This window comes from Lathyrus oleraceus, chromosome 3 (genome assembly GCF_024323335.1).
Source record: "Lathyrus oleraceus cultivar Zhongwan6 chromosome 3, CAAS_Psat_ZW6_1.0, whole genome shotgun sequence".
NCBI lineage: Eukaryota > Viridiplantae > Streptophyta > Magnoliopsida > Fabales > Fabaceae > Lathyrus > Lathyrus oleraceus.
Genome location: NC_066581.1, coordinates 190,434,482 through 190,447,816, shown reverse-complemented (window position 1 = coordinate 190,447,816; position 13,335 = coordinate 190,434,482). Strand labels below are relative to the sequence as shown.

General features: G+C 35.2%; 2 protein-coding genes across 2 annotated transcripts; one reads left to right on the top strand and one right to left on the bottom strand.

Moving 5' to 3' along the window:
- Positions 1–1,636, top strand: LOC127126189 (late secretory pathway protein AVL9). The gene has a single exon (XM_051055074.1). It carries the CDS (start codon positions 195–197, stop codon positions 1,467–1,469), a length of 1,275 nt encoding a protein of 424 aa, XP_050911031.1. The 5' UTR covers positions 1–194; the 3' UTR covers positions 1,470–1,636.
- Positions 1,637–2,025: 389 nt separating this feature from the next.
- Positions 2,026–6,709, bottom strand: LOC127126188 (RNA demethylase ALKBH10B). The gene is made up of 7 exons (XM_051055073.1): positions 6,070–6,709; positions 4,725–4,855; positions 4,473–4,590; positions 4,109–4,210; positions 3,832–3,947; positions 3,535–3,689; positions 2,026–2,811 (listed from the first exon to the last, which is right to left on the bottom strand). The coding sequence occupies exons 1-7, from the start codon at positions 6,521–6,523 to the stop codon at positions 2,331–2,333; spliced, it is 1,557 nt and encodes a 518-aa protein (XP_050911030.1). The 5' UTR covers positions 6,524–6,709; the 3' UTR covers positions 2,026–2,330.
- Positions 6,710–13,335: the final 6,626 nt, after the last annotated feature.

Sequence of the window (13,335 nt, the reverse complement as noted above, 5' to 3'; positions counted from 1 at the left end):
ACATTGATCATAAGTTTTGTTGGCGTACCCTCAAGTAGTTCTATATTATCGACTATACGTGTAAAAATCATGGTTGTGGTATGACCCCATAATCTTCATCCTCATCCTTTTCCTAACTAACACTCTTCTCTTTTTCCTATAATAACAACATTTCATTTTCTTATTCATCCAATCTCTTCTTTCCACTATTTCTCATGAGTTTCTTCAAATCAGTTTTCTCCGACGACCCTAACCCTTCCGGTTCCCAAGAATCCAACAATGCTCCCCACAGCGAGTCGCCAAACGCGCCGGTCAGTCCTTCCGGCGCGTGGAATTTCGGAAGCCTAATCAAAACCCTCAGCGAAAAATCAGAAACCGTCATCGAAGTTTACCGTCGCGATCTTCATGAATTCGGCACAGGTTTGAAGAAAGAGATAGAGGTCGCTCACGGCTCTCTCGAAACGGTGGGACACGTCATCGACCGATTCGGAAACACCGTGATTAAAGGAACGACTCAGATTATATCTCAAGGCAAAGACGCAATCCTCGATTCCGATTCCGATTCCGATTCAGACAACAGCAATAACAATAAGAATAAGAAACAGAGTAGTGTCAATTCGAAACTGTATAATAGATTTGATTCTCAGGTTCGTGCAATTCAGGGTGATCCTAAGACTTTCACGGCAGAACCGTTGGATTTGGAGCGTTATAATAAGTGGAAATTGGATTTTTCGTTGGAAGGGAAAAATGAAGAAATGGAAGGGTTTCTAAAAGAGAATGAGGCTATGGACAGTGTGTATAAAATGGTGGTTCCTAATGTTGTTGATAGTGAAACTTTTTGGTTAAGGTATTATTATAAACTTTATAAGGTTAAGAAAGCGGAGGATGTTAGGGCCGGGCTTGTGAGACGAATGTCGAGGGTAGATGAAGAAGAGTTGAGTTGGGATGTTGAAGATGATAAGTATGATGACAACGAAGATGATGATGATGATGATGATGATGATGAGAAGAATGGTAGAGAGGGTGGTAATTTTTATGGTAACGGTGTTGTGGGAATTAAGAGATTGGATGATTCTAGTGAGGAAGAGACTAAGGTTGAAAAGAGAAACAGTTTATCAGAAAACAAGATGAAGGAGGAATCAAAAGTTGATGACAATTTGGAGGTTGTTCAAGAGAAGGGTAATGGAAGACAAGTGGATGATGGTAAGGATTCTGTAGTTGATTCAGATAAGAGAATGACAGTGGAGAGTAATGTTGGTGATAAAAAGTCATTACCGGTTGTAAGTCGGGACAAGGAGCATGAGGAAGTGGAGGAGAAAGATCTTGAGTGGGATGAGATTGAGGAGCTTGGTAGATTTGATGAAAAGAAGGCAATGGGGAATGGTAGTCCAAGTAAAATTGATATTCGGAAGCGTCTGAGTTCGGCGGCGGAAGAAGAAGACTTGAGTTGGGATATTGAAGATGATGATGATGAGCTTACCAAGGCTTGAGGTATATTCATGTAAGTGTGATTCTGGTATCAGAAATTTAGCATTTCACATTTTATCTATTAATGTATAGATTTATCACAAGTAGTTGTCTCATTGTTCAACGTCTTATTTGTATGGAAAAGTATTTGTTTTACAGAAATGATATTTAGACACGTATATTAACTTCAGATACCACGATAATAAGGTTCTAATCTGTTTTATTCAAGTGTTTACTTTAACAATGACATGAACCTATGCTTCTTATTGCACCAAACATCAAATAGTAACAACTAACTAAAAAAATAGAGTATATTATCTGAAAAAAAAAAATGATCAGAAAATGGGTGCTTCTATCGCGATTGAAAAGTTATAAAAATATGCAAAAGGGTATGAAGTGATGGGATCAATTGTGCATTGCAAAATAATAAAACCTCAACTATAAGCATTTTTACATATGCAATTTTGGTTCTCAAGGTTATAAAATAGTAATAATCATAAATATTCGATATTCTTCTAGACCAATCTCGCATATATTAATATAACCACTGTGACCACACATCCTTGTGAAGATTTGATGTGTAAAAAGAAATATAATAACCATTCATACAAAATTTCAACCTCGGATATTAATTCACATTTTGCAAAATTAGGAAGCTAAGCCTCTCCAAAACCAAATCCTATAAGCTGATCAACACCCACAATAAACTATGCATAAACACTAAGTCTACGTTTTCTAAAACCAACTACAAGGAAAAATGTGAAGAAATGTGTGTACAACATAATAAAATACTCCAGAATCCAGAGAGTATAACTGATGCATGAAACCCCTTTCTCGACTCTAGTTTCTTTAAACCCAAGGCTGCTCTGAGTCTGAAATCATATCTATCCTTCAACAGCGATGGTGGGTTCAGAAGTAGAGCCTTCCCTGTGTGATTCAACAGGGGAAGGTAATGCTACCCGTCCTTTATGGGCACGTGGTGGAAGATACCTTGAATGTTTCCTGGGATGCCCCTTCCAAGGCAAGAAAACTCCAGTCCCGCCTCGAGGAAGTTTGCTGGGATTCATTGTCATAGGGTTCATAGGGGCTAGCATGAACATTGGAGGACCAATCATACCCCATTTGGGTATCATACCCATAGCCTCGTGGCCACTTATCGGCCCATTTGGCAAAGCAAGTGGACTGGCAGTACCAGGTTGCCAAACTGTCATCGTGGTTGTCGTCATTGGATGAGGGTTTGTTGATTGGCCTTGATAAGAGCCTTCTCTCACTCTAAAGAAGGTGATACTCACCCTTTTGTTAGGCGATGGACACATCACATGCCTTGCCATGTCAGCGCTGTTTCCTCTCATCACTAAAAGTGACCTGCAAGGTAGTAGTACTTCATTAAGTAATTTTGTTCTGTAAAATATTTTATGGGTCAAAAGAAAAAAAAAATGAAACTGTATTAACAATATCTATGATGATTCGTGTTAAATGTTGGAAATGGAAAACTGTCACCACTGTCGTAAGAAGTGTTAACTAAGGTACAAAGGTGCCGATCCTATCAGTGTTTATTGACAGGTCCTCCAAAATGGGCTGGCATAATTTGTTAAATCACCATACCATACCTATATCTAACATTCCCTGAGAACATGTCAGAACTTTGAGACTTTAATGTTGATGAACTTAATGCTTGCTTAGAAAGGAGATCTTAACCACTTTAAAAACATAATATGAGCATGACAAATAAGAAAAAAATATTTATAGAAAAATTAAGCTTTCCACCATCAGAGTGGAGACTTCTAACTGGACCTTGTGCAAATACTGAAAATTTGAAACCAGGTGTTAGTGTCATTTCTGCTATCTAGCAACTGATGTTTACTAGACAAATACAATTTTTTTTTATCCCCCTTAAGTATCTGCAATTTTCTGTGTTATTCACCGAAAAATGAAAAAGGAGTGATGCAATCTAACCAAGTGGGAATTTAAACGAACACATAGTTCCATTCCATCCTCTGCCTTTGTTTGTATCGAGCAATGTTACCAGTATCTTAAAAATTATTGGAAGACGATGATTAACTAGAGTAGAGGTTTTTTGATACATACCCTTGCTTCAAAGATAGCATGAGTGGACCTTTGTAATTCCCATCATTTTCACTCATAAGAATACGCCCAAAAGCCATGGTAGACTCAGCGAGAAGAAGGGTAGATAGAGGCTGATCCAAATGCGGTGGTTTCAAGAATGGCTGAGAAAACTCCCCCTGCAAATTACAAAATTGTTTAGGCATTCATAGATGGTTACTCCATTGGAGAAAAAAATAATCACAGCAACTGTTTTCACAAAAACTAATCACAGTAATTTTCTGAGTTTTGACTAAGTTGGAAGCATGAACAATTTTTTACCTCTTCAAAGAAGTTGATAATGCAACCATTTGGCCTTGTGTACTCTGGAATTAATTGCCACTGAACAAGGTGATCAATGACACCATGAAGAAGTGATGGAATTGGCTCAATTTTGCCTGTATACCAAAACAGAAGGAAAAAAAGAAGAAATTTATACTATTCTTATTATTTAGAGTAATTTCTTTTTGCAATATATGTGATTAGAAAAACTAAATCACAGTTTTGTTAATGGTAAGTATAGGAATACTATTAAATCTTCTATTTACTGAGTTCTTACTTTTGGCATTGTCTTTTATCTGTCCAAATATGGGTACACCTAACTGAATCAACTCCCTCTTGTTCCCCTTCACCTGTTTGTTAAATAGTATAAAGGTTTCACCTGCATTTTATTCAAATAGACTTTATTAGCATGTTGAAGACTGTAAACAGTAGGACACAAAGTTTCCATTGATCATCGTGCTTGTTAAATATTATAAAGGTTTCATCCCAAAGTTAGTCTTGTCGGCAACAAAGTTAAATACAAACCCTTAAAGATAACATCGTGCTTGACAATTGACATTGCATGTACTAAATTGATTTATAAAATAAATTGAAAGAAGTTCTGGCCATTATTTAGGTCCCAAATCCCAAACAAAATTTACCTGAAAGTTCTCCGTTCTGAGCAGCCGCATGAATCTCTTTCACAAAATCAGTCAGCTTGGAGAGTTGTGAATCAGAAAAAACATCCTCATACAACCTCAATCCTTTCACAGCATTCACCTGTTAATTGCAATAACCCATCAATGAACAATATCCAGCTGCTTCTCTATTACAAAAAACTACTCATCAGATCTATGAATCCCAGCTTCTTTATTAAAAACAGTGCATTTCAGTTTGTGAACAAATGAACTTGCCGGATGCCCCTTCACGAATTCCTTCGTTGTGAAACCTTGTGTCAACTTTATCTCTGAAGGACGTCCTTCACATTCTTCATGATTTGAACATATACTATTGTTGATAAAACTGTGTTGCACTTCCAGCAATCCTACACACCAAACCAAAGAAAATCCAAACAAATTTCATCATTCCAACAAATGCACAGCCATAATCACCAATAGAATGAAATTTCACCGTTTGAACACTTGTTTTTACAGTGTGATTGTTCAGAAATTATTTGCCGTCTAACAAAAACCAGTTTGATTTACAAACAACACCAATGTCCCGACGCTACTGTTAAGGTAATAGCGACAAATTGAGAAGCAGGCCACATCAACAAACAAACGTAACATGGTAGCAACAATTACTGTCCCCCCCATTTTGTATGAATATGAATCCATTTTACTATACAATTTACAAACATTTCTTTTGTTTTTTGTTTTTGTTTCTTATGTATGAAACATTTTTTAAATCATTCATTGGATCCATCACCCATTAAACCACGAGCAGAACAAAGTTGACCCTGTTGAATTGAATCTCCTAGGGAATAGCACCAAATTCGTCAAAACCCCAACACTACCACCTACTCACACACTCACCCAGATCCAAACCCGCACGTGGTGCAATACATAGAATCACGTGACGTCAACTATAATACTAGTAGTACTTGCATCAAGCAATAGCATCATGCAGTGTAATCAGAGTCAGACTCTGTTGGTTCCGCCGTCGTGTAATAATACCATTTGCACACATTTCGAGACGTTTCCAACATCAAAGTTGCACTATTCGCCCCTACTCTTCCAACTTAACTGTAACATAACGCCAAAAATAACCAACAAAAATACAAAACTGCATTGGAATTAAATTACCAACCATATTTTCTGCGTGCAATTACTTTAATTTTTTATGAAATGCGTGCAATTACTTTAATGAAGTTCATATCATCAATGTACTTTTAAACTAAAAACCTTTCGTAATGATTTTTGCTTTGCCTAAAAGCAAATTAAAGAGTCATGGAAATAAAATTAATCAAAACGTTGAACGACAGAATTTGACTTCTAAGCAAAGCATTCATTCAAAACTTTGCCATGATTCTAGAACTAATAATTATCGTACTGAACTTTAATTTAATTTTCATCTCCAATAAATAAACACAATGAAAATTAAATAACAAAAACAGTTATCTCATGGAGCTTGAAAATTGAAATTAACAATGAATTAGTACAATCTGAAAATAAAAATAACTAATCGATGATTAGAGCTTGAATTAAGGATATTAATTATAATAATTAAACAGAAGATCGATGTACTTAAAATAATGACCTGAATCAGTGATCTCACTGTCCGGCGAATCATACTCCGCCGGAGCTTCATCGCCATCATTTCCGATGTTCATTTCCTCATCTACATCACCACTCTCCACGGTTTTCGTCTTTGCATCAACCGATTCGATTTTCTTCTCAGCAACATTACGCAGTTCGAGAGTGACATCAGCTATGGAGTGATACTTCTGCATCTGGAGGACAGGGATCCAATTGAGACGCCTGTGATGTATAGCGGCAAAGGCCGAGTCGTAATCGTTGGAGGACGAAGCAACCTGCGCGAGATGACCGCAGAGAGCGTCGATGATTGCGTTAGCGGCAGCAAACTCGCCGCGATACCATGCGAGAATGGCGTCCTTGGCGAACGCGTCGGAGACTAACAACGGCGGTGGCAATTGAGACGGCACCGGCACCGTTTTCGGTTGGTCCGCCCGGGATTCTTGGATAGCCGCCATGGCTACTGTTGAATTAAAGTGATGGATCAATTAACAAAGAATAGCAAAGTGGAAATGAAAAAGAGAGAAAAGTGAGAAAAATGAGAGTTTTTTTTTTTGGAATGAATGGGTTTTAGTTTTTTTTTTTAAAACCTTTCGAAATTGTGTCACATGCATGTGTTGATGGAGAAAGGGTTTTAGGAATTATGGAAGAGCGTTGCGTATTGTTGAGTTTTTTTTATTGTTAAAATTCTAACGTGGCAACCTTGCCACCTTGCTTTATTCACGTTTATTAATTGTTATTCTTCTTTCTAGAAACTTGAAAAATATACTTTCACAATTTTTTTTGTCAATTTGTGTAAGAAATGATCTCAATATAATAATATTCAAACTCAAACTTTTAAGAGTTCTTTTCTAAAAAATTGAAATTAATTTTATTTTAGTTGTGATTTTTTTTATAAAATTCTATTTAATCTTGAAATATATGTATGAAAGATCCTTTTATTAGAAATTATTTTAAAAAATTATGAGATCATGTGTTATAAACCGTCTTAAACGTCTTTAAGACGACTCTCCTAAAATATATTAAATATTTATATAATTTTTTATGTTTTAAATTATACTATCAATTATTGATTTATTAGTCATGGTTTGTTTTTCTTAGAGAATGAAATGAAATATATTTCATAATTTTGATTTCCTAATATTTGATTTCTATACATAAGATTTTGGTTTACTAATATTTGATTTCTATACATAGGATTGTACTTTTAGTAAAAATTTAAAATCAAAATTAAAAGGAAATTCATTTTTCCAAGAAAGAGATCGAGAATTGTCACTGTAAAAATACAATGAATAAAACACAAATGAAATAAAATTGCAAAGAATAAGAAATATTTTCTTATCATTGTCTAATTCAACAAATCTACATTTTATATTAAAATATTCTATTTTAATTATAAATCTCACACGTTAGTGAATAAAAATTCTTTTAAATAAATAATGATAATTAATAAATATCTAATTTTTCTTTCACAATTATATACAACACTTTTTTTATTAGAGACGTTCTTTGAACAATTACAAGAAAATCAAATATTTCAATTATGATTAATTATAAATACTCAAATAAAAAATAGATAGTCAAGTATTTTTTTAAGGAGATGGTTAGAATATTTTTAAATATTTTAATAATTATTATGGGAATATATATTTTTTAATTATATTAACTATCTTATTAAATTAAATTCTGGAATAAAATAAAATTATAAGACTAGTTAAATTTCATTTAGAATTTAATTAGAAAAATGAGACTGATTTAACATGACGCACTTCTTGATGATCAAAAGATCCATATTTGAAATAATTATGAGTTCTGTTACTAAGAGTGAAAGCGTCAAGAGGTTCCTTGAAACCGTGGAGGATTTTTTTGCTAAAAATTTCAATGAGTTATAAAGGTAAATGAAACATAAGAAAGTATATCATGGAGATGTCTAATCTCGCATCGAAACTAAGGGCACTAAAATTAGAACTTCCAGAGAATTTGATTGTGCACTTGATTTTAATCTCTCTCTCTCTCTCTCTCTCTCTCTCTCTCTCTCTCTCTCGCTGCACTTTGGGAAATTCAAAGTGAGTTACAATACTCAGAAGGACAAATGGTCTCTCAATGAGCTTATATCTTGATAAGTGGTATTTGCATAGTTATTTCTAGTCGTTTTTCTTTATTATTTTACCGTATTTTATTCGATTTACTTTCAATTATCTTGTTTTATGCTTTGGTTTGTGATTTCTTACTAATTTTAGGGTCTAACGAGCATCCAAGCCAAATAGGGATTGAAGACGGGCAAAACGGGGCAAAACGGCAAAAACACATTTTCTCCCCTACAAAAATCAGGGAGCTGCTACGGTCACTCGTAGAAGCTGCTACGGACCATAGCCGTTGAAGCCCTATATGCCCTAATTTGAAGCTTCCCAGTAGAAAGTTTACAAATTTGTTTTGTTTCCTTAATAAGATTGATTCTCTGTTAATGGTGGCTCTTAGAAAATATTTGATTTGTCTCAAATCTGAATAATTCACATTAAACCAAAGATATTATTCACTTTTATTATTTTTCTATAAAACTCATATCCTGTTATGAGTTTAGGGTTCCTAACTTTTGTCACTTTTTCATTCCTAGTTTTCTACGTATTTTATTATATTTTTCTCTATAACTCGAGTCTCCAAGGGAGCAATTTGTGGAACAAGGCTTATTCATAATTCAAGGTTTTTATTAATTGATATGAGTTTGATGATGAATACCTTTTGTAGCGGGGTATTCGTTACCTTTAGATTTATTGACTAAATCAAAAGTAAATCATACAATTCGAGTCGCCACCGCACTTCTATTTATCCAAAGGAAAGGTTAGAAAGCGAACAAAAACCGAGAAGTTTTATCAAATCAAAAACTAATAAAAATGTCAGAGATCTGGGTAAGGGGGTTGGTTATGAGATGGGAAGGTTTTACGCACCCAAAACATCCTTAGTACTCTAAGGGAGCCCTTTTTGCAAAGTTGTATGGTAGGTTGGTATTTGTGAAAATATTTGTGCAAACATGATTGGGGAGATGAGAAAAGAATATACAAATTATTTACAATTTTTTTGTTTGAATGGATAAACCCATTGCCTACGTACCATTACAAAGGTAGGATCAAAACCTCGTAGTTCGGGGTAAAAATCTCAAAATATGGGTGAATTGATTTGATCAAAAGCCTTAAGGTCTTTTGTTATCAAAGGGAGAAAACTCAACCTAAACCGACAATCCACCATGTGAGGAGAGCTTCAACATACTAGTGAGGGATCCACCCTATAATAAGTATGGAAGACTTATAGTCCAATCACTAAGGATGAGGTGAGGTTTACATCAACCACTATGATAACTCAAACCTATGGCTAATGTTTATGAAAAAGTTTCAATCAAAGGTGGCCATTGGAACCACAAAAATCACTTGAAGTGAGTTGAATTTAAAAATTAGAAGTATTCACAAAATGAGGTCAAGGTATGAATTAGAGTTCATTTACAATGAGTATTAGTGAAAAGAGTTTGAAAAATCAAAGGCATATGGCCTCGGTTTCTAGTTTTGAAATCAATTTCAATGTTTGCACAAAAATGAGTTTGGCTTGGGTTAGAGTTGAGAGAAGAAGAGAAGGGCTAGTCCTAAACATGCAAAGATGAGAGAAGAGAATAAAACCCTTGGAGTTCCTTTCTTGAGATCACAAAGATGATTCAAGATGCTCCTTTACTTTGGACTTAGCAATTAACTCAAGCAATCAAACAAATATTCAATTAAGCTCTTAGGATCTTCCAATTGGACTTGTCTCTCTTAACTTGGATGCTCATGACAATGGTCCTTCTAACTAGCTCAAGTTTGGAATGCCTATCACACAAGAACAAACAATCAAAAAGTTCACAATGCAATAATAGAGATTGTAGCACCTCAAATTTGCACCCTACCATTGTGTACATTCATTGCATACTAGGTCATAGCATTAACCATGTTCACTGCATAACATTGCATTATCCATTTGCCCAAGTGCAAGCTCAGTTGACCAATCAGGACAAACTGGTCAGGAGATCAGGTCAATCAAGCAAGTGAGTGCCATTTTCATTGAGACAAAGCCCTAGGGTTGATTTTTCAAGCTCATATGGTCCAAGGATCATTTTGAAGTGGTTTGGCCAAAGATTGGACGCTCAGAAATCACCAGTCATTATTCAGTCAACCAGAAACCCTAGAAAGTCAACTGTGATCAACTATGGTTAACTGTGCCTGATTTTATGGATTGGAAGGTGGGAAATGGTTTGAAAGGCCTCATTCATGTCCATATAAGTCTCATTTGACATATCAAAGACCAAGGATGAAGATTTGGAGGCCAGACAGAAAATTTCCAAAAATAGCAGATGACCTGTAATCTCAGCTGCCCAAAATGGAAACTTTTTCTCCTCAAAATAACTTCATCATACAAGCTTCAAATGGAGATTTGTCCAACATGAAAGTTGAAGATCCTGATCTCACCATTCCAAAAAGTCCAAGAACTTGAAAATCCCATGGGTGGTTTGCAAGATATGGTCAGATGAAATTCAAAAAAGACCCGTAATCAGGAGGCCATAACTACCACATGGTTTGTCCAAATTGCAAGTTCTTTATATGCACAAACTCCATTTGACATGTACTTCAAGGGTGTATCATTGGATTTTTCCAAAAATGGCCAAGGCAAAAAGTCACTTTTCAACTGGACTGTTAAACTGGATCAGGGGCAAAATTGTCCAAATGTCAAAATATTTGGAATTTTGAGATGGGACTCTTTGTAACACTTCAGGAATGGCATTTAGAATGTGTTTGAACCATCATTTCATGGCTAGGCCTCATAATTTGAGTTTTGGCTTGAAGAATGAAAGTGCATAATTAGGCATTTTTCTACCACATGATGAAATTGCAAATTACATGGCCTATGGAAGTGGGAATTGTTTCTACACATCAGATATGGCATTTTGGACTTGTGTGAACCAAAATTGAGCTGGCATATGGACTGATTTAGAGGAAGGGTGTTTTGGCCATTTTTGAGTGAAAATGCATTTTGCTTACAATGCCATTTGGTTAATTACCTTGGTTAATTGTGGATTAAGCTGACATATAAAAGCCTAATTACTCCATAAACATAACAGAATTTTCATTCACCAAAAAATTCAGATCGAAACCATCCAATTCTCCAAGAATCCTCAAGAACTCACAAGAACCAAAATCCTCAAACTTCCTCATTCTTTGATCAAATTGAGAGATTCTTTTTGCAGTGATCTTGTGCTTTCCAATACTCCATCTGTTTGTGTTGAAGAATCACCATAGCCACGCCATTCTCTACTGTTCAAAGGAGGTCCTCACATGGTGATTATTGATTTCGAACAATAGGAGCAAAATTGAAGAGATCCAAGCTTCACGTCGCCTTGCCACGAGCTGGTACTGTTGCTGTTTCTGGAAATCGCGCGCAAATTCGTCCTGTTTCACTACTGCATACCAGGTATCGTCGAAAATCGATCGTCATGGTTTGTGGAATAATTGTGTGCGTGAGAAAGGCCATAGTATGTAGGTCATCGTGCTGCTCTTAGAATCAAAAATGATCGATCGTAGGCGTAGAAATCGTGACTCGAAGTTTAGATCTAGAACCCTAAGTTCATCGATTCGCACGATTTAGGAGTTGTTAGGATGATTGGAGTGGAGATTCATGATCTATGTGTTGTAACGGTTCGAATGGTTATAGTCTCGTGCATTTTGGTTAAGATTTGTGAATTTGATGTTCTTGAGCCAATGTTAAAATTCTGGAAATTTCGTGTTGAGGAGATGATGATATTATGCGTTTGATCTGAAAACTGGTTTGAAAATTCAATTTCCAAGTTTACCGCCCCCGCGCAAAGAATTACCAAAATGCCACTGTGACTTAATTTAATTAATTTCAATTAATTCCAAAAAATTGTAAAAAATACATAACATGTTCAAAAAATCATAGAAAAATGTAGAAAAATCAGAAAATTGTGAAAATAATTTTGTTGACTTTGTCTTTGACTGTAGATGATTTTTGACCTATTGGTCAAAGTTGTGCATGGAATATTTTTCATTTGACCTAGGGTTTCTTCCACATGTGTATATTTTGATACCTTAGACTAAGTTGATCATGAAATTCTCATATTGTAAAATAAATGTCTGGAAATTTTTGTGATGATTGTTGACTGGATGAGGTTTATTTCCATATAAATTTTATGCATTTTTGATACCTGGTCATTGAGTTACAAATTTTTGAACTTAGGTGTGACAATTTGTGTCACACCTCATGATGACAACTTGTTGGATTTTTTAGCATGACCTATCCTTGTTAGAATTGATTGAAATTTGGCATGGATGCTCATTAACATGTTAGGATCCTTTGTGAATTTTTGTGGAATTGTTCATTGTGTTTTCTAATTGATCATGATTTTTCATTTCTGGTGTTCATTTTTGCAAGCTCATGTGACCTAGGTTGATAGAATCATTGTGAAATGCTCATAGTGTGTTGGATATTCATGAAATTTGGCATGCTTGTAGTAGACACATGTTAGGACCTCCCTGTTTTGGTATAATCCATTTTTTTTTTGTTTTCATTGAGTTATGAATTTTTAAAGTGGAAGCATGTGTTGAGGTTGTGATTTGGAGCCTATAATTGTGCCTGTTTTTGTTGATTTTCATTGACATGGTTCCATTTGCCCAATTAAGCTGAAATTTGGTGTGCCATACCTAGATTAGGTCCTGTTTAGGTGTAAATTGTTTAAGAATTTTTGGGATTGTGTTGATGTGGATTTGAATGCAATAGTTCTGTTTGTAGGCTTAGTGCTTCCTTTGAACTAGTTTGCCTTATTTTGTGCATAGAATGAGCATGATGAATGATATGACCATGAAATTTGGTAGAATAGTTCCTGACATGTGTAGCTTTCATTTGGCTTTGGTTCCATCCATTTCCCATTTAATCTCACTGTTTACCATTGGATTGAAGTTAATGTACATTTTGTAGCTTCATTTGATTGTGTTTTTGCATGCTGTGACATGTTTAATTAATGCCCATAGTTCCACTAGTCCAAATTACTTGAAAATTGACATGTAGCTTGTTGAATGTCCTCTGTTTAGGATATAATTTTTGTGGAATTTTCTATGCTGTTTTGATATTTTTTGTGATGTGATTTTGCTGGTTGCTCATATGTGGTTCACCATTGCTCACTTTGCCTTACATGTTGCATAGATTAAAATGTGTGCATAGTTAGGGTGTGGGACCAATT